The sequence below is a fragment of the Stegodyphus dumicola genome, chromosome 4 (genome assembly GCF_044657685.1).
Source record: "Stegodyphus dumicola isolate Sdum_Otavi_A_Nest chromosome 4, ASM4465768v1".
NCBI classification, from domain to species: domain Eukaryota; kingdom Metazoa; phylum Arthropoda; class Arachnida; order Araneae; family Eresidae; genus Stegodyphus; species Stegodyphus dumicola.
In genome coordinates this window covers 215,382,966-215,398,303 of record NC_140771.1, presented here as the reverse complement: position 1 = coordinate 215,398,303, position 15,338 = coordinate 215,382,966, and the positions used below count along the sequence as shown (strand labels likewise).

The window sequence follows — 15,338 nt, the reverse complement described above, 5'->3', positions numbered from 1 at the left end:
TCAGCTCAGCATTGACTTTGTGTTTTTATATTGCATTCTGGGATAATTGTTCTTTCAAACAAATTCAGATCTGTATACTTTGTACCGTCTAATTATCAGGTCAACAAAGTTTTAATTTTTCATACATAATGGATAATAATTTTTAAGCTAAAAAGGATTAGTTTTATTGAAAGAAATTGTAGGTTTTTGATTCTTTAAAATTATTTATATTTTTTCCTGTTATCTGTTACTTCAAAGTGATATATCTGATGTATTTAGAAGTCATTCAGCCTGTTATTTTAAGCCCATTTTAACCATTAAACAGGGTTAATGTTATGTAAGTTAGCCTTATTTATTATTTTACTTTTCGAGTTGAATATTATGTTGCTGTATTTCAATTAAAAGTTAATAGAAGTTAATGAAATTGTTAGGAATTAAAAGTTAATGGAATTCTTGAAATCTCACTTCTTCACGATTGTAATAAAGTGGTGTAGCTAAAGGTTTTGCTAAAAATATTAAAATGTGCTAAATAAATGTCCTTATATAACTTACGCTGCATGTTGAATACTCAACTGCTTATAGAATAGCATTTCAAATATTCAGCTTTGGAAGGAAATTCTCCCCCTACCCAAGTACGTTTGATTTAAGTTACCAGTCTTTTTTATACACTTTTTTAGAATTTATATTTTCAACTTATCTACATTGTGTATTTCGTGTTACATATTTTCATACAAGCATGGTATATTTACAGCAGAAGCTCATGTTATAATTTCACAAAGATGAAAATATTCTGCTTTAATGTTCTTCCCCCCGAAAAATGAAATTATTATTAATTTTATGAAAGAAATTAAATGAAATGGATTTCTTATTTTCAAGAAAATCAGAGGAAAAAACAGTTCGGAAAACTTCCCATGTCAACAGTGCAGCTACTGTGAAATGAAAAACAGTTCTGACATAGTATCATTTCAGTATCAAAGGGTATATCACATAAGATTAGAGTAGAGTCTGAGCACTAGATTTTGTGATAATATAGAGCAGGGCTTCTTAAACTTTTGTCATTCACGACCCCATTTATGATTGCGAGTTTCTTGACGACCCCATACAAATATAAAAGAAAAATAAATTAATATCTTTTGATGATTTATTTATTAGGTAACAATATACATATACATATGAAAATATATAAGTTTAGAATTCGTTTTGAAACATACAAAAATCTAAAATTAAAAATTGCACAAAAAATTATAAAATTGTATTTATTATAGTTTCAAAAATAAAAGTGGATTCTGACCGTCTTAATTCTCTTGAATATATTCAAGTAGTTGCGTGGTAAGTATTAAATTAAAGTATAAGTAAAAAATTTAATGAGATGGATGTGCCTGTTTTTTATTGCATAACAAATCAAATCTTGGTGGAATGTTTGAAACTGCTGGACGTAAGACCTCTTCAATATTTTTTAACGCTGAACGATATTGGGATTTAATATGTGTTAAAGCTGAGAAAGTAACTTCACATAAATATGTGGTGTTGAATGGCAGAAGTACATTTAATGCCATATCAGCGATTGTGGGAAATTCAATTCTAGTTCCGATCCAGAATTCAGTCAAGGGCCTTTTTTTGAAATTGTAGTTTTAAGTTTGAGTCACTCGAAAGCTCAGCAAATTCCTCTTGAGCTTTAAGTGGCAGGTGATCAATCTCACTAAAGCCAATCCAAAACGGCTTTTGAATCCAAACTATTTTTTGGAAATCAATATTTAATTTAAAATATGTCCGGAACTGTATTTCTAGCGCTTTTAAGTGATCTACAATAATTTTTGCAATAAAAGTTTTACAATGAATTTTCTCGATTACAAAATTGTCGACACTGGAAAACATTTCGAACGAATTTTTTTCGACCCTACTTTTCCAAATGTTGATCTTTTTAATAAAACATTCAATTTTATCATTTGAAGTAAATATATCGCAATATTTTCCTTGAAGAGACAAGTTGAGATCGTTTAACTTCTCAAAATTATCTGACAAATAACACAGCTTGGATAGCCATAAGTCATTTTGAAAAAAAGCAGCAAGTTCACATTTTCGTTTGGTTAAAAATATTTCGATCTCGTCCTTTAATAACAATAATCTTCTTAAACTTTGACCTCTTGACAACCATCTTACTTCTGCATGTAATAACAAAGTTGTGTAGTTGGAATCCGTATCCTTACAGAGATTTGAATATAAGCGACTGTTAAGGGCGTGGCTCTTAATAAAATTTATGATCTTAACAGCATCCTGAAGCACATCGTTCAATTCTGGTGCTAATGTTTTTGCTGCAAGAGCCTCTCGGTGAATAAGCCAGTGAGTAAAAGTTATATGATCATAATGAGCAGCTTGAAAAAATGATTTAAAACCAATATTTTTGCCCGTCATCGCTCTTGCACCATCTGTGCATATTCCACAGCAATTTTTCCATTCTAAACCTTCTGCTTTTAAAAATTCGTCAACTTTACAATATATGTCTTTCCCTGTAGTATGGTCTTCCATAGGAAGACAAAATAACAATTCTTCCTCCACGTTTTCTTTATAAACGTACCTGACATATACTAACAACTGAGCCAATTTAGTAATATCAGTTGTTTCGTCCAACTGAATTGAAAATTTTGGGCTTTCTTTAATTCTTGTAATAAGTTGTATTAATTGATCCTTGTTAATCTCAGAAATTCTATTCGAGACAGTGTCGTTCGACAAAGGAATGTTTCGAATATCATCGCCATATTTTCTTCCATGTAGTATTTCTACCATTTTAATAGCAGCAGGTAACACAAGATCTTCTCCAATGGTGAACGGCTTTTTATTTTTAGCAATACAGTATGAAACTTCATATGACGCTAGTAAATATTTTTCATTAACAGTTATAAGTTTTTCAAAGATTTTCTCTTCTTTATTTAAAGATTTCAACAGTCTTTCAAAATATTCTTTTGGTTTATTGACATACGAAACACGCTTTGATTTAAGATGTCTTTTTAATTTTGATGGTTTCATACTCTCCGAAGCCAATAATTCATTGCAGATCAAACAAAGAGGTTGTTCATTACCCTCACAATTTTGAAATGTAAAGCCAAATTGAAGAAAAGACTCATCATATTTTCTTTTTCGCACATTAGATGCCTGTTTTCCAATACTTTGTCCTGCCTGAGAAGAGTTTGTAGCATTATCATCTGCGTCATTACCATTCTTCTTTAAGTTCAGCCATGGCCAAAAATTATTTTGATCCTAAAATAAAATAAATATATAAAAATAACATATTGCAGATAATAATTGATTTATTAATTACCGAATAAATAAAAAAAAAAAAAAACTAAAATCTTGTTACGGGGGACACTGACAATTGACCACACTAGAAGAGCGTCAACACTCTACTAATTCACATTACAGTCAGTGTAGGCTAGTTTACACAAGCGTTTTAGTCAATGCGAGTTACGGAATGTTATGAAAATTCGCTTAAAAAGCATAAAATTCACAAATTTTTCAACGGGTTTTACAAGTATTTATGCGCGCTTTTTTATAAGAGCCCCACAGACCGGTTTGGTTAATGCGTATTTGCCAGCGCGTGTATTGAATCATTGTTTAGCTGCAGGTTGCACGTGTGTACGCGCGCGCATTCCTCCCTTGTGGGAAGTCAGCGGCGCGCGGTTTATTCAACATGTATGATACCGACAAAAGCACTAACAATGTATAGCCACGGTATAATAATAGCGATCATCGATCGTTTACTGCTGTCGGTGGAGATAGCTCAAAACCTTCAACAAATGCGCGTGTCTAGACGCTGCAATTCCACTGTATTCCGCCAACTCTAGTGATGTTATAAAATGGTATATATATATTATATATAAATATTTGACATTAAAATCTCTCGCGACCCCAGAATTTTGCTACGCGACCCCAAATGGGGTCGCGACCCATAGTTTAAGAAGCCCTGATATAGAGTAATGTTCATAAAATTGCAATAACATGCATCAGTATGGCCTTTACATTGAAAGACTCATACTATCTCATAATCGTATGATAATGATGTCGCAGTGTTATAGTGATGTCGCAGATTTTATTTTCAAATATGTCAACTGATCTTTTAACAAATGGTGCAAAACACAATTTCTCTGACGAGAAAGCAGATAAAAATCCCTGTTATCTTCAAAACATATTAGTCTGTTTTGAGATGAATATCTGTGCATCATATGATCAGTTTATTATTGAGACATGATGAATGAGCGTTGACTGAGAAATACCCAAATGTCGAGGTCATGTCATGTCATATTTATTTAAATCCTGAATAAACAATGTTTCAAAAATTAACTCCCTGAAGATAAAGACTGGTCAGAAAAGTAAACTGATAAAAATTTGACAAATATATAAAAAAAATCAACATATGAATGAAAAATTGAAATAATTTAATTATAAAGGAATTAAAAGTTGTTATAATATTTGTCAACTATCAAATTTAAAATGTTATTTTTAATAACCCTTTCAGATCAATTAGTTTATTATTTTGTGACTTTATGTTATACATTTCAAGTGAATAGAAAATTATTTTTAAATTAAATTTATTAAACATGTGATTATATATTATCAATCTTAATTAATTAAGATACTTATTTCCAATATAATTTATTTCGACATTTAGAAATTCCTTGACTGAATCTTTTCTAGAAATATGAAAAGAAAGCAAGAGCTATCTCAATCATATTGGTGAAATACTAAGAACTGTCGAAAATGCATAAATAATATTATTTTAACTTGTAAGGTTATGTTAATTAACAGTTATTTTATGTTTTGGATCTTTACTGTCACTTCTTACCCGGTTTCTCTCCAGAATGCAAACTAGTTCGCGAGTGCGTATAGTGAGGTCTTTAGAATGTAAGACAGAGCCCAGCCGCTTAAAAGCAGTTTTTACAAAACTGCATATAGAAAACTACCATGAATCCTTTCTGTTGCATATAGAAGTATAGTGATTGTCTCGAGAAAAGCGTTGATACCTTGATAGAACTACATGCAGAGGTAGCAGCATTTTCCATGGACAGTAGCGCTCTGCTTTCTACAGTTTTTAGAGATAAGAACTGGGTGTATAAACTAGCGTATCAGATTGATGCTAGTGATAAGTTTAGTGAAAGAAACGAATCTGTAATTGAAAGGGAAAACGTGCCTCAGATTTTGATGCAAACGCTGAAAAGCCTGTTTAAAGAAGAAAAGCGGATAGAACTGCATGTAAAAGGAAGACGTTGATAGTTTTTCTCTTACAAAAGGCGTTTTGATTTGAAAAGGCATCAAGAATTCAAAACAAAGTTCAGAGAAATATGGTTTTGAAGCTTTGAGAGATTTATTAGAACGTTATTTTTCGTCAGCTCAAACAAAATTATTTGATGTCTTCAAACGGATACCGAATGTGTTGAGCAAAAAAGAAAACAGCTTATACTCAGCAGAATACTACATCTTCGAAGATCTGATATATTATAAAATGGTGGTGGTGTATTTAATTATGGCAAAGCACACTAGGGCTATCTGCCTTATTATAAAATGTGCAAGTGTTCAACTGCGTCTATAAGAGGAATTCAGAATCTTCTCTGAAGAAGCAAAATTAGCGTTGCTGTCAATCTCAACAAGGAACCTCAAGGAAGCAGTATGTTGTGCCAAATAAAATACAGTTATCAAAATAAAATCAACCGCTGAAATGTTTGTATGTTCCTTTATTTATGTCTTAAATTAGGTGCGCACTTGTATTACAGGACACTGTATTTACAGAATTGTTTGTAAAACTAAATTAGAGTAGTTTTCTACAATGAAAACTAAAGTTTCGACTAATAATTAACGAACGAAAGATTCTGAAATGATATAAAAATTTTGTACGAGTAAATTATGTAATTATGTCTTGAGCTGCAACGGCAATAATATCTTACAATGTTATCTGAAGTATCTCCTAATGCTAGGCATGTAGAAAGTGAGGCAATACCACCTAACTCTTTGGTAAAATTATGTCTCATTCCTTTAACTGTCAACTGCTTAATGTAAATATGAGCCAGTTTCCTTCCAAAAAATCTTCCATGAATGCAACCCTTAAGCAGAAAGAAGGCTGTTCATCTCTGACTTTGATATTTTAAAGCGCTACTTCCCACTTTTAAGCACACTAGCCTAATTTGTAAAACAATTTAAAGCAATCTACTTGTTTATAGTAGATGCTTTGAACAAAAAAGAGGCAATGAGAGCATTCGAATAAAATTATTTAATGATGAGATAATAATATATATTACTATTATACAAATTGTTCGCAAAGTATTTTGTGAGCAACTGTAACAGATGTTTATAATTATAATGTCAAACAACAAACTTTCAAAGTCTTCTAATTCTTCAGCTGTTAGTTTTTGACCCATTCCAAGGTCAGGATCCATGTCTTATGAGTTGCTCATTAAATCAGTTCAGTATAACATAAAAGAAACAAAAAAATACGCATTTTTCTTGTTGAGAAATTAGTAATTTGATCTTCTTAGAAAGTTAATTCGAACTTCGTCGCATAAAATTACGTTGCAGAAATCCAGTGTCATTAAAAAATACATCTGAAAAATTAACAAAAGATTGGCTTTGACAAGCAAGGCAAAAAGAAAGGTATTAAAAATGTGCTACTTCGAGTTTCAAAGCTTAAATAAAAAATCAATATCAGAACCTGAATGAATTAATCTTACTTTGAACAAGAGACTGAACTTGATATCTGGTTTATTTTTTTTCTTAATAAATTATATAGCTTACGTTTTTAGCTTTTCATATCTGCGTATAGAAATAGACACATTATTTTTTTATATCTTCTTCTTCTCATTTTTTGCAATAATAATAGTACTTCTTATTTGTAATACGAAGTATTATTATTATTTTATTGTCTCTTATTATTTTTACCCAAAAGTATTTTTTTAATTTTTTTCTTGTTTATCCTTAGTGTTATTAGTCGTTATTTTATTCAAGCTTTCAGCTTATTAATTGAATTGATGAATAATTTAATTGCAGAATCCCATCTTGTGTCGGAATAATCAGACAACAGTTTGCATTACTGATGCCCCATCTGCGCTTCAGGCATTCGCCCGACTAGATCATAAAAATCGACTGATTAATGAAATAAAAGACTTGTTTAAAAAGGCTGAAAGAAAACGTATTGTTAAATTATACTGGGTGAAAGCACATAGTAGAATTGTCGGAAATGAAGGAACGGACACCCTTGCTAAAATGGCGGCATTTGGGGATGGGACCGATAATTTTGATATCAAAGATACAAGAAAAAAGACCATTGCTGAAATTGAAAACTGGATTTATACAGAATGGAATTTTTTGGTGGGAGTCGTCTAATAAGAAAAAAAGAGTTAATGAAAAATATAAAGCTAAACAAGAAGATGACTATTATAAATAATGTTGATATAAGTCAGGTACTGACTAATCATGGGCGTTTCTCGGCTTATTTTAATCGGTTCTATCTACAGAATAATAATAAATGCTTAATTTGTGATACGTTTGGGGACGCAACGCACTTCGTCGATGAATGTACGCTTACCCGGAGTGCGAGAGAGAAATATAGAAAGAATTTTAAGGAAGAGTTTTAAAATGAACTATTCAAATTTGAAAGATTTTGCAGAGACAATTATGAAGATTATAAATACGAACAAAGATAGAACTGGAATTCGGCATAGAACTGGAGACTCAGATTTTGGACTTTATATGTTTTTCTTATATTTATTTTTTTTTCTGGCTAGTCTAGTTTTTTAATCATACGGCCGGCTAGGAGGATCGGAGCTGTGCCCTTGTAATAATAATAATAATAACAGTTTGCATTAGGTTTGCATTATCATTCTTTTTTGATGAAACAAAAGAGAAAACTTTACTACTTTTTACCTATAAAACCAAACACCTCTTTTTTGCTCGTTGAAAGTGGAATATGTGAAAACTTTTCATTATTTTCAAGTACAGTTTTACCTAAATGTTTGGTTCGTTAACAAGAAGCTGCATTATTGAATGATTTTAGCTTCAACAGCCTCTTCGATGCTCAGTATTTTTAGCACTAGTTGAATATTTGAACTTGTTAAAAGATTTGTTAATATTTTAACAAGTAAAGATAATACAGAAAAAACGTTTAAAGGAGGAGAGGAAAAGAAGGAGATTTCGTTTTTTATTAATGGCCAAAATCAAAAAAGTATTTTTTTTTTCAATCCAATCTGGAAGGCAAGATTGGCAGACTTAAACCAGTGATTGTAAATTTGACACTTATTTGAATACCAAAGCGGGCTTTTATTGTAATCGCATTAAAGGTTTCGGGAGGAAAATGTTTTTTCTTATTTAATTTTATGAAATTTTAGTCTGGATGATAACTTCTTATACCACGCAAGTCGTCAGAACAATTTTTCAAGAGAGTTCTATTGAATGCATTTCCTCACCATACTATCAAGAGTATTTTGTGCAATATTTTCAACATATGTGAGTAGTAGGTATTTTTTCTTGACTTTTATTCTTAATATTTCACTTCTGTTGTGTCTCGCCATCTATTTGCCCTTCTTTTCTTCTCCGTCTTATACATTAAATTATTCCACTCAATATAAGCACATTGCAAAAAGGCCTTTAAAGCTTCCTGGATGACGTTATTCCAGCATGGACTCAATTATATAATTGCCTCTGTTCTAAATCGTCTCTGAATAACCATATAATCTGCACGGGAGTTGAATGATGTAAACAAGAAGAGCTCAAACTTTTTTCCATCATGAAACATTTGTTGCTTCAGAGAGCTAACATGTAATTCAGTTACCAGAAGCTGGTGCTTCATTCATTCATTTTACGGGTGACTCTCAATTAGAATGCTGCGTCCCAATATTTTCAATTAAAAGTTTTCTTTTGATGATCAAAAGGTATCTTAACTGAAATCTTGTTTCTAAACGATACAGTTTACTGAAACATAAGTACAATTCAAGAGCAAAGCCTTATATGTGTCTTTGAGGAAAAGAAGTATTAACGGAAATGTATACGAATTTTAATAATATTCTTATGCATAAGTGAGATATTAATCTATATTCGGTGGATATGGTTGATTAATGGATTTCTTTGGGTCAAACGGATAAATTTGTACTTATTTTGATGTTACAAAAATCAACTTTTAATAATCTACTAGCTTCTGTAAGAAAAAGTGAGTAAGTACTTCAACGTTTTTCTTGAATATCGTTTTGAAATTTTCTGTTCATATTTGCCTTTTTCATTTCGAATTACAATTCTCGAGTTGTTTACCAAATTAAAAAAGAATGGTAAGAGAAACTATTTGAGACATATTTTTCTTTTGATTTCCTATATTCATATTACTTGAATTTCGTTTTCATAATCCTAAATTAATTAAATCTTATTTGAATTTTGGTATTAATATACTGTGATAAGCTACATTTAAGGATTATTTAATATTTAAGATTAGTAGCACTAATTAAATATTATTGTTTACCATGGAAACGCGCACTATTTAGATTCGCTGGTAAAAAGAATATGAGAAAGAATTCAACAACATTACACGTATATAGAGGGTTTAAACTTTTAGTGAATTTACTCTTCCTTGCATTAAATTTCCGATGAGTATTACATAAGGTTATTGCATAATAAAGCAGCTATTTAGAATAAGATTTGAAATGTGGAAGCAATAATTTAGCATTAATGTAAAACAAATTTACCACTATTACTCGTAACATATTCCAATTTTGATTTTTAAATGTTCAGTAATGTGGCAACCAAATGAAAATCGCATTGAAAATTTCATGAAAATTCGTATGTTATTCGAAAGAAAGAACGGAGCGTTCTTCGGGTATAATATTCAGAATTCAAAATATTTATATTATGATCATGTTGAAGAAGACAACATTTTGACAATTCCAAATCAGAAAAATGTGTATGAGTCATCATTTTCCTTTTAAAATTATCTTTTCAGCATTGTTTGTAAATTAATTATATTAAAGCATTAATATGACACGAGAAAATTTATTTTTATTTCATAAAATTCGTGTCCCTTTTCATCAGCATCTTGCTTTAGATATACGTTCTTTAAAATACAACATTTTAGATAAGGTTTAATTTTCAAGAAGCAGTTCACAATAAATAACTTCTTCTATAATTCTACCATATATAGCACTATCATGTTTGGATTAAACCTACTTTTCAGTGCTGGAGAATATCGCTTACGAAGTCGGTGAATGTTGCTACATAAATGTAAATAGCCACAATCATTTACATTTTATATTCGCATTCAGATTAATTTTTCGTTCTCAGCGATTATTCAATTAAAAATGGTCTGCATCTAATTTAGAGATAAATAAAATGCAGATCTTTATTTATGTTCGTATAACGCGTATAACGCGTGTGAAACGCGTATAACGCGTGTGTATAACGCGTATAACGCGTGTGAAACTAAAGGTAAAAAATAATATTTTATCAACTGATATGCTATTAATGGCAGAAATTTAAATCTTAATAAAAGAAACCTGAATCACATTTTATGCTTATAATGGCAAATCAGATCTCATTCTCAATGCAAATGGGAAAGTTAATTTATGTCTAAATAAATATAAATAAGTACCGTATATACCCGCGTATAAGTCGAGATATTTTGGGCAAAAAAAAAAAGACTTCAAAGGGGGGGGTCGACTTATACGCGGGGCCATAAAAAATTAAAAGAATCGGAAGTTCAAAAATTTCTTTGTATAATGCAATTGTTTTCTTCCCGCACTCGAATTGGACGACTTATCAAATAAGTCACTTATTTGAAGTAATTTCGTGACTTAAATTATGTTACGAACTACAATGGTGGCCAAAATTGTGGACACTTTTGCAAATTTTTATGTTTTTGCCCCTAAAAAATGCGAATGCCTGCGAAATACCCTCTGAATGATTATAAAATGTTGTATTAGCAACGAACTAGACCGCACGGAAGATGATGCTGTTTTTGAAAGTGAAAATGACGACGAAGGCTGTAGTAGTGATTGTAACAATACAGAGTTCGAGACTGAAAATATGTATGATGACGAGCCAATGACGACAGAAGAGTTCTATGAAATGTTTGGCAAATCTGACCATGAATCAGACGTTGAAGGATTTGATTTTGTTTATTTACCAAGGTATTTTTTATCGTATATTTACTTTTTTTCTCAGATGATTTTGAATAAATGTAGTACTTAAAAATTTTTTTCGAAGTTTCTCGATCGATTTCGGAAGTGGGGGGTCGACTTATACGCGGGTTTCTTATTTTCTACGAATTTTTTATGTCGAAGTCTGGGGATCGACTTATAAGCGAGTATATACGGTATTTTAACTTCATGCCTTATTATTTTATTATTACAGAAAAATACGATGCATTTGTCTACAGTGATTATAAAAGCTGGAGTGGCGGTTAGTAAGTTAGATATAAAAGCTTAATGTAAGCTATAATTCTATATTTAAAAGGTTAAAACTTGAATGAGCAGCTTGAGCATTTTACTGGAGCAGCTTGATAAAAATAGAACATGCTGCAGATATATTAATTGGTATAATAACTATAGGGCAAATCTACCCATCTAATTTAGGGTATATATTATTCATGGTGAATAATGTATCTGATAGCCATGTTATTCACCATAAATAAAGAATGGAAATATACACTGTACATTGTCTTTCAAGAGTGTGTGTGTGTGATTATGGCAAAGCCTCGAGGGCTATCTGCCTAAGGGAAGGGATGCCTTCGTGGAGAACTTTCTAAGAGAAACTGGCTCGTATACACGTTACACAATTGTCTTTCAAGAGATAACAATGATATTATAGAAAAGAGTTATGGCGGTAGAAAGAGTTTGCAGCAGCACTGATTACGATGCTGACATCACCTCACAGGGTTAACTGGTACATGAGGCAAAAATGCTTTGCAGTCAAAATTTCAATGCATTAAGAAAATAAATATTTATTTATTAATTAATTTATTTGCATAATTTTTTTTTTCATTTTTACATTATTATATTTGATTCGTGCAATTTAGAAAATGCAAAATTTGAACTTAATCGGAAATATGGATAATAATTTAACAAACTCGAGGTAGGATGATAAAATTGTGTAAAGCAATGGCACAAGGGCACAGTGATAAAAACGTAGAAAAATGTTTGCAGGCTTATTATTCTAAATAAAAATCTAGATAGTATAACTTATGAAAGACTTGATAACCGTGTTTTACGGTATTTTCTTTTTTAATGCAGCAATTTTCAAAATCGTCGTAAGTACTAAGTGACAAAGTATTCTTGCGAAAGAAATATTATTCAGAAAAATAATATTGAATTAAAAAACATTTATATGGATAAATATGTTTAAAGCACATAATGCGAATGAATAAACATACATTTTTAAATTAATTATTTGAAAAACCATAACTCAACCATGCATATCAAATAATTAAAATGAAATTCTAAAAAAAAAATAACAATTATAATTAAAAAGTACAGAATGAAGTAAAAGTATATAAAAAAAAATACTTTTTTCTCCTTAGCGCAAATTGAAATACTAGAAAGGGAAATAGGTTGCCGTAAACTGAGAAGTTTCCCAGATCTTGGCACAAAGTTTTAAAAAAATGCGCCAGGGTAAATTTGCAAATTACTGATTAAATTTCCCACTAAATTTAACAAAGTTTGGTGTGAAACCAAATTTTGTTTAGTGGTTAGATACAATTAGGTATAATCTGTGCCGTAGAATGGAAATATGGGGAAAAATTAGCATGTCATTTCAGAAAAAATACGATTTTATATCAAACTACATATGTTATAACAATGCTACATATAAATCTAATATATATTCCAAGTCAAGCTTTCTAGCTATGAAAAACGCAAGTTGAATGTCGTCTATAATCCGAGTAGAACGAGAGAGATAGAACTGTTCTTTTTGCTGTTGTGTGGACTGAGTGTACATTTCAAATAACCGATCTTCTACAGTATAACATAAAAATGAAATCTTCCATTTTAAAAATGTTAAATATTTATATATTTTGTCTTTATATTTCAAAGCAAAATAACGAACACTTCATTTATTATAACTTATTTAAATTAGATCAGTAATTATTAGAGCATTAGTTGTTAAATTTTAAACTTTGCTGTCATCCCTTTATCTCAAGGTAGGTTGATGACGTATATCGTGAGTTTCAATCAACAAATAAATTGCACTCACGGCAATTCGATATAAAACGATGTACACAAAACAAAAACCTCAGAATTTTTAAGATTTTATTCCTAAATACGTTTGATGCGCAATAAAACTCAATTCCAATGCGAAAATATTTGTACCGAACATGTTTTACATAATCGCATATTTGCGTTTAAATTAAAAAAATGTTTAATAGTTGTGGATTCATAGTTAGTAATAAAAATGAATACAATTAATAATTGTCGAATGGAATCCTTTTTGGTGCCGCCCGCTAGTGATGCAGACATTAGTTCATCTTGGAAAATTAGAAAAAATACTTCGCTAGGGCAAAAACATTTTAAACAACATTGCGAATTTTTCATTAGCAGCAAAAATCGCTATATTATTACAAAACAGTTATCTTCATTATTACAAAACAAAAACTGGATGACTAGCATTTCCATTGACAATAAAAAATAATCCTCTTTTCTATTATACATAAAAGCAATTTTTTTCAGAAGCAGTAAATTTTCAAACACGTGGCATATTTTCAGGATATATTTTATACTCACAGGGATTTTCCAAAAATAAGCACAAAAAAATCTTATAGGGTGTACTGATGTTTGTAAAGAATTTAACCATTTTAATGGAACATCAAACTTTTTATTTTTCAAATTTACAAAAATCAAAAGAATTTTCCAGCACGAGTATCTTTCAAGCGGAAGGACATCCACATTTCTCGCTGGATATATATTTAATAACGTAACAACGCAAAGATATTATAGTCTTCAACTCCTTCCCTTATAGGGAACTTGCGAAGAAAAAGTTTTTCAGAACAAAATGTATTAATAAATTATTTTTTAGAATATATTACTTTTCTCTTAAACTTTTTTGGATAAATACCAAATGGAGTCATTCTTTCATCGGATAATTTTATCTCTTACGGGCAGTTCAAAATGGTCCTTTTATTAGAAGGATGATTTTTTGATAAATATTGTGTTTAAATTAATGCGCCAACAGACTGGTGATGAAACGTTTCCGTTCTTTGTTTCCATGATTTTGAGCTCCTCTGATTATTTTCATCATTTGAGTTCTCACTTGCAAATGAAGTTTCAGTTTCTTTTTCATTTAATACATCGGGAAGATTTTCAGTTTTTTAAAAATATTTTGATTATACTCTACTTTTTCTTTCTACTACTATTCTCAATTATGGAAGTTATGTCATCAACTGTCAGTCCAAAGACATTTTGCATTACCTTCCTCTATTTGAATCTAACCGGTATATCACCAATAATATCTTCATAATCTAATGGGTAATATTCATGCAAATAGTCAACAAACGCTTTGCCGCCCGGATCAATAACAGGTTTAGGCTTAGAAATTACTTTAGCGAATAAGGATTTCATTCTAACCATTTTCCTTTCTGTATGAGTTGAATCTTTCATTTCGTTCTCAAATCGTTTAGAATCACTTTCAGAAGTCGTAACCTCAGCATCTGATTTTTCAAAAGCATAATAATCACCATTAAAAAGCTCTTTCATTTTCTTGCAATGTTTTCAGGATCAAAATCACTTTCAATATAATTTTCATCCATGTTCAATTTATCTTGTCCAGACACTTCTTACAGCTTTAAAACTTTTTCTTCAGTTTCTTTTTTCTTTAAAGGCTTCAACAATTTTAATCCTTCGCTTTTTTGCTCTTTCTCTTCCTTCTTTCTTTTCAATGTATTCTTAATGCTTTTCTCTCTTATTATCAACACGTTTGAGAGAATCTCTAATCGTTCTTGGATGTCGTTTAATGAATTCTGAATCAGGATTTCCCAATCGGAAAAAGTTTTTAAACCATTTCTGCTTTTGCATATCATTTATCATCTTTCGGTGTAGCAATACTTGTCATTCTTCATAAATAGGAATTTCATCACTTTTGTACTTCTCTTTATACTTTTTAAGTAAAATAAAATCTCTTAAAAAGTTTCATTTTCATCCAAGTTTGGATTATTACTAAACGTCGTCAGAAAAGATATTTTTTCTTAACAGCTTTGGGTACTTCCTTTTCATTGCCTTTCAACCACATAATAATCTTCGTCTTGTGGCTTCAATTCACTGCTTCCTTCCTGTCTTTGTTTAAATGTTTTTTGAGAGACCTTTATCAGATCTTATTCAGACGTTTATATTCCTCAGGAGGTAAAATTTGATTTA

At 30.5% G+C, this 15,338-nt stretch overlaps 1 protein-coding gene across 1 annotated transcript; it reads right to left on the bottom strand.

Annotated features, from left to right (window-relative positions):
* Positions 1-1,578: 1,578 nt before the first annotated feature.
* On the bottom strand, positions 1,579-14,681 carry LOC146997818 (protein FAM200A-like). Its single transcript, XM_085814407.1, has 3 exons — positions 14,418-14,681; positions 3,144-3,234; positions 1,579-2,849 (listed from the first exon to the last, which is right to left on the bottom strand). Exons 1-3 carry the CDS (start codon positions 14,679-14,681, stop codon positions 1,579-1,581), a joined length of 1,626 nt encoding a protein of 541 aa, XP_085670533.1.
* Positions 14,682-15,338: the final 657 nt, after the last annotated feature.

Excerpts from the sequence above, each read along its gene's own strand:
- LOC146997818 (XM_085814407.1), bottom strand. The coding sequence starts at position 14,681 with ATGAAAGAGCTTTTTAATGGTGATTATTATGCTTTTGAAAAATCAGAT. Across the intron at positions 3,235-14,417 it reads ATATTATTGGTGATATACCG|GATCAAAATAATTTTTGGCC; the intron begins GTTAGATTCAAA and ends ATTTTATTTTAG. Across the intron at positions 2,850-3,143 it reads CTCTTCTCAGGCAGGACAAA|CGTCATATGAAGTTTCATAC; the intron begins GTATTGGAAAAC and ends AATATTTACTAG.